At 50.3% G+C, this 10,608-nt stretch overlaps 1 protein-coding gene across 1 annotated transcript; it reads right to left on the bottom strand.

The window, feature by feature from the left end:
- Nucleotides 1–2,763: 2,763 nt before the first annotated feature.
- On the bottom strand, nt 2,764–5,234 carry LOC123148990 (ethylene-responsive transcription factor 1). The gene is made up of 3 exons (XM_044568524.1): nt 4,867–5,234; nt 3,147–3,992; nt 2,764–3,054 (listed from the first exon to the last, which is right to left on the bottom strand). Exons 1-2 carry the CDS (start codon nt 5,120–5,122, stop codon nt 3,187–3,189), a joined length of 1,062 nt encoding a protein of 353 aa, XP_044424459.1. The 5' UTR covers nt 5,123–5,234; the 3' UTR covers nt 2,764–3,054; nt 3,147–3,186.
- Nucleotides 5,235–10,608: the final 5,374 nt, after the last annotated feature.

Genomic DNA, 10,608 nt, shown 5'->3' with positions numbered 1-10,608 from the left:
GCACGGGGGGAACCACTCCGGCGCCGCCACCTTCCCTCCTCCCTCCACACCCCCCCCCCCACCTCGCCGCCGCCTGAGGAGTTCGCCGGCGAAGCCCGGTCTGGCTCCAGGGAGGGTGGCGGCGGGGCATCTCTCTGCGAGGCGCGAGGGCGCATCTGGCGCGCGGGCGCGGCTCTGGCTCGGGCTGGTGAGGCTCCGGCGGTCCGAGGGGTGTCGCGGCGCGGCGAGGGGCTCGCTCCGGCGCGGGTGGTCCGAGGGGGCGCGGGATCTGGCGCTCCAGCAGGGGCGCCGTCAAGGGGAGGCGCGGATGCGTGCGGGCGGGCGTCTCGCGCGGTGCGTGCGTTGTGCGCGGCGCAAGTCGGGCGCGTGGGCGGGACGTGGTTCGGCTCGGGAGGCGCCGGGCAGGGAAGCTCGTCAGGCGGGCGTGACGCGAGGAGGAAGCCGGGGCGGTGGCCCCGGGCTGGAAGCCATGGCGTTTTGGCCATGGTGTCGTGTGCGCTCGCTTCTCATTCACAGCTTGAGGTGCTGCTGCTGAGGGTGGTGCGCGGTGAAGCTTGGTGGTCGGCGTTGGAGAGTGCAAGGCGCAACAGGAACGGCTCCAATGATCTCCATGCTTCTGGGTGGATCAGATCTGCGGGCCTCCATAGGGATGTGTGTGTTCCGGGCGAAAGCCTTGACCCGACTTTGTCGGTGCCGTTGACGGCGGCGCTTTCGGGCGTCGTTTCCCTTCTTGGAGGCGTCGTTGTGGAACTCATCTTCTTCTATGTGGGGCTCGGGCTCTCCGGGTGAAAACCTAAGCTCCAGATTTTCCGGAGCGGGCGACGGCGACGTCTTCATCGTTTCCCTCTTGGGGGCGTTGCTTGGGAGAGTTAGCTTGTGCTTGGTGCGTTTGGTTTTCTCCTACGTCGGGTTTGGTGGATGCCGGGGCAGCGGCCCCGGACGGCTGATGAACGCCGAGGCGGCGGCCTCGAAAAGTGATGCGCGGTGCGGCTCCATGGGGCGGGGCAGTGGCTCGGCCTTCACTTGGGTGGCAATCTTGGGCCACTTGGGTGGCAGGCTTGTCGGTCCGGTCGACGCGTTCCAGAGGGGGCGGTCTGACTTTGCGTCGGGGCAGCGGCCCCGGATGTGGTGCGACATTCGTGGTCTGCGAGCGGTTGCCCTGAGCAGCATGGGCTGTGGGCAGCTGGGTCGCGCAGCGTTGCTGCTCGAGCGGAGCGGTGGTACGTCGGGGCGGCGGCCCCGGAAGGTGGTGCCGGTTGATTGCGCTGGGCGCGACGGAGCGGTGGATGTCGGGGCGGCGGCCCCGAGAAAATCACTGTGGCGTCCAGACTTCTATGGCAACGATGATGGTGGGAGCGATGTCAGTGATGCGGCAATGGTTGCGATAGTCGGCTCTTCTCCGGCGTGTCCACGATATTGCCTCGGTTTGTTTGTTGTTGTGGAGTCGAAGCTGCGGCGGCGAGGCCCTGTGGTATACGATGACCGGTTCCAGGTGTCCTTTCAGCGATCTTCCATGGCGCCAGCCGTGCCTGGTTTCGTTCTTCTGAGTTCTCCGTCAGAATCGGAGCTGCGTTGTCTGTCCGCAGGTCGACATGTCGTCGAGAAGGGTGGGCTTTGCCCTGTGTGTTTCAGTCTATGGGAGTGGGCTCGGCCCTTGTTGTTCCGGTTTTTGCCCGGTTTTTCATAATTAACTGGGCAATTCTCTTCTGCTTAATTAATAGACGAGGCAATCTTTGCCTCCGTTTAAAAAAAAAACTTGTGCTAGAACATTGTTACAAGTAAAACTTTATTTTGAGAGATTTTGAAGGAGGATGTGGGCCCAATATGATACCCTATGTTTATGCCACGTCACTAACCCTACAACCATCGCAAGATACTCCAACAAACCCCCAACATTGCGAAAAATGATGAACTAGCGTATTAGGAAAACTAAGCATAACATCCTAACACTGGCTATTTAGAAGTTTTATTAGTGAGGGGACAGTGATTGACCCATTCCATGTGGGGAGTTGATCCCAACAACCCAAAAATGCCTTGACCAAGCAATTCCGGGTTGTGCAGTTTAGTACAAGTCACAATCAAACAAGAGGTGGTCTTCATCAGACGAGTACAACATGATCAAGCATTCAAGCTCTGTGCGATTGTGAGACCAGGTCAGATATTGTCCAATGGTCCATTACTCCTCTTCCAATAAAGAGGGGAAAGGGATGCTTGACTTAACATTTCTGAAAAGCTAGCTGACTTGAGGTTTATTTCTCCAATATTACCTTTCGAGTTCTCACAGCAGGACTAGGCAAGGGAGGCATCGGAGAATGCAGTGGATGCTGCTTTATTTCTGAATCTTACCAAATCTGAGATCAGAACCGCTGTAGCAAACCCTGAAGTTTCTGGTGAAATCTCTGGGTCGCGGGACTATTTCGGCAAATGTGTTGGATACCCCTCGGAAGCAATGATCTGGACATCTGAAGCACTTAGTATGATTTTGGGAGAGGAACTGATTCGCTGCATAGCAGTTATCCTAGACTTTCCCTTAGTTCAACAAAGCTTAGACGTCGGGTCATTTGATTCACACGCCTAGTCTTCGGCCTCGGTATCTGCAACTTGTGCTAGAACACTGTTACAAGTAAAGGTATACTTTGATAAACTTTGGAGGATTCTGGCCCAGTATGATACCATATATTTATGCCATGTCACTTACACTAACAACCATGGCAGGATACTCCAAAAGACTTTCAGTATGGCAGCAAATGATGAACTAGCGTATTGAAGAAAATAAGCACGACATACCAAACACTGGCTTCAAAGTTAAAAGGTTTACAGCCACTTGTAGCAATTACAATAAGGTAGAAACAGGAATACAAAATAAGAGTTCCCATCACATACTGGTTTCATATATAGATATAATATAGTCTGGGGGCACAAGACAGAGGTCTATTGCAAAAGACTTCGGTCTCCTGACCATTTAAGCTAGACATAACCATAGACTGACATCGCTACTGCTCGATTCTAGAGGCACCAGACACAAGCACTTGTTGATGTCCAGAATACTTATTCCTGAAACAGATAAAAGATAATGATCAATGAAATGGAAATGGAAATTGAAGTGCATAACAATGAGTTTATTTCCAGCATAGCATATGCCTAACCTTTGTCTATATATACAGGCACCCAGCGACCTCCATTCCCTCAGTAGAAACCAGCAGACAAGGGCATGTCATCGAAGGTCCAAAGGCCCATGTTGCCGACCACGTCCTGGGGTACATCACAGCTTAGAATGCTGTCAATTGACTCATCTGAACCATCGTCCATCAGGAACTTCATGTATGGCTCCAAGTCGGCAAGATCAACATTAGCATCACCCATCACAGGAGGTACCGTTGAATTAATGCCGTTGTTCTGGAGAAATGCAGATTCATTGACCTCTGTTGAGGTGGGAATGGATGCAGGCACAGATGTTATGTCGGGGGTCTTGATATCATTCTCCCAGCTGAAGTCTGAGCAACTAAAGGAGTTGCTCCCCTGGTCAGAAGAAAAATTCATGAAAGGGGCCTCAACTGCATTCACTGTAGGCACAAACGACATGTTCTGAGGCTGCACAAATTGCTGATTTATGGTGTAGTCAACAGCAGGGCAGGAATACACATCTGCGTTGCCCATGGTATTGAGTACTGGCTTCTGTTCGGTGTTGAACTCAGGCACCTTCACAGAGGTAGCGCAGCGTTGCTGAGGAGCCATAGGAGCTTCTTCTGGGAAATTGACCTTTGCCTTCTTGCCACGAATTCTGCGAGCTTCAACATCATAGGCTCTGGCAGCTTCCTCGGCAGAGTTGTAAGTGCCAAGCCAGACACGGACACCCTTGCGAGGATCTCTTATTTCAGCAGCCCATTTACCCCAAGGGCGGCGGCGGATGCCCCTGAACTGGTTCTTTCTCTTCCTTTTAGCAGACCCTGAAGCACAGTCATCATCACCAGCAGCAGTTGCCTTCAATCCATCTGAATGTAGCAGTGAGATAAAGATGAGACGGTTGATCTTAAACAGATAAAAATGAGGCATTCACTACTTCAAATAAAAAGCATCAATTGTTCTTACTCTTCCTTTGAAAAAATTAGCGAGGAATTAGACTATAAGCATTAATGATGCAAAACAAAGCATAGAACGATTTAACACAAAATCAAAACTGCTCCACACATGACAATTGCTATCGGATTTGGACACGACCATGGAATCGGGCGGCTGTTTCCTTTTAACTCGCATGCATGCGTGGCTGGATTCTCCCTGTCGTGCCGGGATCGTTCGACTCTTGTCGTGCACAAATTCACACAAAATTGTCTGCCATGATTCATGAGAGAAGATTTCCCCCTCAAAAAATTACAGAGAACCTAAGTGCAGAGAAATCCCTGGGGCACGGGAGATAAAATTCTCCAGAACAAGCCACAGCTACAGCACCATATTTTCTTTTCTTTTTCTTTGCGGGGGATACAGCACCATATTTTCATTAAAAAAATATCAAGCTCATCTAAACAGTGTGGCATCAAAGATCTTTTTCTCCTCATCGGAGTCACATGACAAAGCAAAAGTTTAGACATGAAATCGGGGTAAGTTGCAACGAGCATTTGCAGAAATTTAGCACAGATCGAGAATACAGCTAGCTAATCCTGCGATTCCAACCACCAACCCACCTAAGAACCCAAATATATCCCCCCAAATCCTGACCAGAGCATGCAATTAAACGGATCTCCCGACCGGCGACCTAAACGCCGGATCTATCTATCTCAGGACGGGCCCAAGAAACCGGCTATTCATCTCAGAACAGAGCAACAAAACCACCCAAATCGACGCGCGGCGCACAGGGATCCTTTCTTTTACCTCCGGAGAAGCCGCTCCTGCGGACGGGGAAGGGCTTGCCCTCGCCGTCGGACTCCTCCTCCGCCTCCACGAACCCCTCGAAGTCGGCCTCGAACTCCGCGTCGCCCTCCTCCTCGAACTCCTCGGGCGCGCGGCGGGGCCTCCCCGCGGCGGCATCGGCCCTGGCCCGCTTCTTCTTGTCCGCCCGCCAGACGTTGCCGCCGGTGGCCCGGCGCGGCGGCGGGATGATGTCGGAGAGGATGGCGCCGCCGCACATGGCTGGGAGCACGTGGGACCACGGAGCGAAACAAAAGAAAGAAGAGTGGAACGCGAGACGAGACGGGTCGGTTGGTGTGGTGTGTGATGATGGGGTTGCGCGCTTTGCGTCGCTGCGGTGCGGGGTGAGTGGCGCGCATATATACGTGTCAGGAGATTCGCCGGGGCGACCGCACTACTGGCGTGTGCGCGGGTGATTGGTGAGATGGGTGGGGCATGGTCGTGGCCGTCTGATGTGGGATCGACGGCTGAGGCTCTTGATTGGGTTTGCGCCGGAGAGCTTGCTCCGGTCCTGAGCATCACAAGCCATTTCTTCTATACTCTAAAAAAAGGGCATTTCTTCTGCTAATTTTTTTATGGTAATACATGTCTCATTCCTATCATAAAGATCAAAGTATAAGTTATGTAAGGACCGACATGACAAAACTGAAAAGATAGCGGAATATCTCTGAGCTTGGCACCAACGCTGCTACATGCAATGCAATGCATATTAATATCAGGTAAATATTAGTTGTATTGCATATTAATACTAGGCAAAACATACTCTCTCCGTTCTTTAAATATAAGTCTTTTTAAACATTTTAAATGGACTACAACATACAGATGTATCTAGACATATTTTAAAGTATAGACTCACTCATTTTGTTTCATATATAGTCACTTGTTGGAATCTCTAAAAAAACTTATATTTGAAAACGGAGGGAGTATATTGCATGTTACTAGCCGGATCTTGTACTAGTGCCCATGGAGTTTCATTTTTTTTTTTGTTCTTGTTGTCACCCCCATCCGTAGCCCACCTTACCTTCCGACCATAGCCACCTCTCTGTGAGCATTTCGCCGCCTTCCTGTAACTACCACCTCTCTGTGAGCGTTTCGCCGCCTTCCTGTAACTGCCACCTCTCCGTGAAGCCCTCCCGGCAACCGCTGCTTCGACCGCCATTGGCCTTCCACAGCCCCGCCATAGCTCCCACATGTTGCCTTCCCATGGAGGGGCTGGAAGTGAGGTCAGGATTGTCCAGGAAAAGGTTGCCTAGACTACATATAAGGGCAAGAATGCCGAGAGGGATATCCCAAAGGGCGCAAATGGATGAAACTGACAAGAAATACGACTAGCATGCACACTTCCAAGGAGCACAATAGGTACTTCTCCGGAATCGAGTTGAAGAAGAATTAATGAGAGTATATGTATAATTATGCTTAATCATTTGGTTTACATTAAAAGTATATGTTTAGTACTATGCTTAAGTATGTGCAGCATTGTGTTTGACGAACTTGGAGTTTATATTACGTGATATTTAATTAAGTTCAAATGTTTTTGGAAATGAAATTCAATTGTTGTTTATGCAAAAGAGCTTTGGAAAGTTCAGGAGAAGGATTATATGCACTCAAACCTCACAAAAAGTTTAACTCTTTTTTCATTGGATAGTTTCAAATTATTAGGATTTAAATTTCAGAAGGTGGTCTTTTTTTAGAAAAGGAGGATGACCCCCGGCCTCTGCATCTGGAAGGTGCATGCAGCCACTTATTAATTATTCACAAAGACCTTACATAGTATTACATCAATATGTATGAAGCCATCATCTTGGCAACATCCGTCGCTACTCCTATCCATTAATGAAGGGGGCAGAAAGTGTGAGTCGGATACCAAGAGCTCTCACCTAAGCCTAACATCTAAAGACGGAGCTCCCAACCAAGCCACATACCATATCTGGGCACAAACCGGTCCGACACACTTAGGTCGTCGCCATCGTCTTCCATCGATCCATCTTCAAAACAAATACTGACGCATTGACCTTGCGAGACCTGCTATCGGCGCCAGACAACACCTCCTTCTTACGCGCGTCCATCATCACACATCCGTCGCCAATGCCCTACCGCGCCACGCCGCTGAGACTCCACATCGTTGATGCGTCACATGGAACGCCCCCTGCAGATATCGTCCACTGGTCTCTTGAGCCAATGCATACCTCCAGAATGATGCCCCCAAGAGGGATACGGCACAAGAGCGCTGCCGTCATCCGATCAACTAATTTAGGGTTTCCCCTAGAGGTGGTGGATACTGGTCTAGACCTTCTCCACAACGATGCCTTCAAGAAAGGAACGACGCAGAAAACGCTGCCATCACTAACTTGGCAACGAGCCAAGAGCAGGGGTTTCACCCGGATCCGCTCGAGGAACCTCCAGCCAACCTCGTGTGCACGGGACCGCCACCGACCATCGTCGTCGTGCATGGAGCAGGTCGCATCGGCCAGATCTGATCTGACCAAAAGCCAGACCACACGTACAACCAATCCATCCACCAGGCCCTCCTTGTCGCCGCCGATCCGAGATCCGACCAGCCGCAGAGCCGCTCGCGTCGTCGCGAAGCAGGGCCGGCTGCGGAGCCGCAGGACTCGACTAGCTGCACCTCCACATGCCAAGGGCCTCGCCCCACCCCAAGCCACGGGAAAGAAGAAGAGACCCCCGCCACCGCCATCTGCCCCTGGGTTTAGCCCGGCGGCGTCATGCGACAGCGATGGGAGGAGAGGAGGGAGTAGATCGGGGCTCGGGGGCGGCTAGGGTAGCGACCCGACTAAGTCGCCCGGTGCGGGAACGGTCGCGGGGGTTAGTGCGGGGGGTTGGAAGGTGGTTTAGGTTGTTAAATTGTATACAAATGTTAGAGATGCCCTTACTGTGTCACATGACATGTTTTCTCAATGCCACATGACATGTTATTCAAGGAAGAGTGTAGCCAAACCAAACTAGTATATCATCCCTTTTCTTTTGAGAACATCGGTTCCTTTTTCTTGAAGTCTATTGCTATAGACCATGTGCAGAAAGACGTTGGACTGCGCGGTCCTCTTTTCCGTGATGAGCCAGTCGTGATTCTTGACATAAAAGTCGGCCTTTTTCCGCGAGATTTCTGCTAGGCAAAAATGCCTGCGCCGAACCACAAGCTTTCCAGGCACAACCGATGCCGAATGAGATTTCCTCACGCATTAGGTGAGCGTACTTCCCGAACCGACACGCTTTTTGGAAGCAAAGTGTAGGCAGAAATCCTCCGGGTCACAAGTTCTCAACCCGCTACATGGCTAGACACGAGACGACTTGCGTCTCACGGCGCGTCGCCCAGGTACTACCACCTGCCAGCAGCTGCCCGGGGAGTGCGGACAGACCGATAAAACTCTGGCCATGGGGACGTACAGACCGATAAAACTCTGGCCAGGTTCTTCTCCTTTGTCCTGCAGGGGGCGGTGACCCGGAGACAGAAGGCGGTACACTTGGCCAGAAAAGATAAGCAAAGGTGCCTGCCGGCGAGAGCGACGGAGCGAGCGATATACACGGGATTTCTCCGGGCCGGAGGTGCATGCACCGCGCGCGGCGGGGGAGGGTGGAGGGGGACAGGGCCTGCGGGGACGAGGTGAGCCGCACGTTCACGGGTCCGCGCGCGTCGCGGGGAAAAGGCGTCGTACTACGCTACGCACGCGTCGCGTGGCCACCACGTGCGTGCCCCCGATAATTAACCTGACCTGACCTAACCTAACCTCGTGATGACGCTGACGCGGCCGGTAAGAAAAGCACAGCCGTAAACTCGCACGTCGACGGGGATTTTTTGTCCAAAAGGACCCCTGGCCAACAGAATTGCCAAAAAACACCACATGTCAAAAACATTGTTAAAAAGGACCCCCTCAGCGGTGGCGGCAGGCGCGGCAGGCGACACGTGGCACCTGCCGCCACCGGATGAGGCGGCCGGCCGCCACCGCCAGAGGCGGCCGCGCGAGAAATAACCGTGTCAGCACAGTGCGCCGAGCCCGGACGGAACGGCCAGGCCTGGTGGGCCACGCCGCCACCTAGTGAGGCGGCCTCTCTGGCCGCTGTCGGGCGCGGGCCGACCACTCGTGATGCTCGCGGGCCCCGCCTGTGGGCCAGGCCGCCACTGCAGGAGGCGGCGACACTGCTGCTGCACACGCGACAACGGCGCAGACGGCGCTGATTCCCGTGCGGCGCTGATTCCGGTGGCGCAGATTTTCACGGGCGCTGCTTTTCCCAGCTCCTTGTTTTGCCTGCGACAAGTTTCGATGATCGGATTCCCGCCTAAACTTTGTAGTACTGATTGGTACGTAAACGACACTGATTAAAGCTATGCGTGATTCTCGCTTCCGTCTATTTCTCCAGCCGAAGCGACAGCATTCAGGCGTTGTTGTTGCTGCGTATGATGAGACACCGCGATACTGAAATCCGATGCCGTGGTAGGTGAGTTCTGGTTTGTTCTGCCGACAATACAGTGGTCCTCTTCTTTTTAAACGCACATCCGCGACTCCGTGCGCATACACTCTCTCTCGCATATCTCTGGTTGCCTCCTCTACCTCTTAACTCTCTCTGAGCGCATACATAGACAGAAAGGAAAACTAGGTAGCCACTTTTACTCGTGATTTTGGTCGATTTGGAGTTTGATTTCGAAGATGATGAAGTTGAAGAAAAGTTAGATTAAGGTAAGATCTATCCATTTTTGTTGGTTTTGTTCACATGCATGATGTTTTTGTTCTGTTTTATTAGTTCCTAAGTGTGTATTCTCTGTTGTTTTAGGCATAATTTTAGCACTTGAAGGAGTCATTTGGAGTCATTTAGAGCTTGAGGAGTAGGATTTGCATTGCGAAAGTGAAGTACGAAGTTGAAGATCAAGGTATGAGCTTTGCAATACATTTATTTATTTGTGCATGCGGGGTGGTAATTAGTTAGTCTTTTAGCTCGTCATTAGCTATGCTATGTTAGTGCGTAGAGGTTAGAAATAATTTCAGACGACAGATACAACATTTACAATATTTTTTATTGCATGTGGTATGTTATTTCATGTGGTATGTTATTTTATGCGGTATGTTTATTAATAAGTCTATAGTTATGTCGCAATAATCTAAATTTTATATGTTAAGATTATGTGCTAATGTACTTAATGATGTATGTAATTAGGTAAAATAATTCATCTTAGTAACAAACAAGGAGGAGAAGACATGATTGAAGGAATTGTGTTTCCATTTTGTTAGCAGGAAGAAAAATCCGTGTGTAATATTGATGTTAATGTGATAACAGGTTGACTCCGTTCATATAGTACTGGCGACGGATATTTATTGAAACTATTTTGACGCTTAATTGCATTTGCAAGCACATCCATATTGGAGCTAAGGTAAAAATGATACTGTAATTTTGTTAATATTTTTTGTATTGATATACTATTGTGAATAATGTGCATGTTGCTGTAAATATTATTATTTGTAAATAAATGATTGTTATCGTATGATGTGAAAAAAATTATATAAAGCCGAAAGAAACTAAATGTTTTACTCATATGATATTAAAATGTTATTATCGTACTATTATGTTTACTGGTTGTTTGGATAGCGAGTAATTACCATGGGTTTTGTCATAACATGTTGTAAGAAAAATAGTTTGACATAACCTGTTGTAAGAAAAATGACACTCATATGATATTTAAATGTTATTATCGTAATA

The sequence above is a fragment of the Triticum aestivum genome, chromosome 7A, assembly GCF_018294505.1.
Source record: "Triticum aestivum cultivar Chinese Spring chromosome 7A, IWGSC CS RefSeq v2.1, whole genome shotgun sequence".
Taxonomy (NCBI): Eukaryota; Viridiplantae; Streptophyta; class Magnoliopsida; order Poales; family Poaceae; genus Triticum; species Triticum aestivum.
The sequence above is the reverse complement of the archived record's forward strand: the minus strand, read 5'-3'. Positions and strand labels throughout refer to the sequence as shown.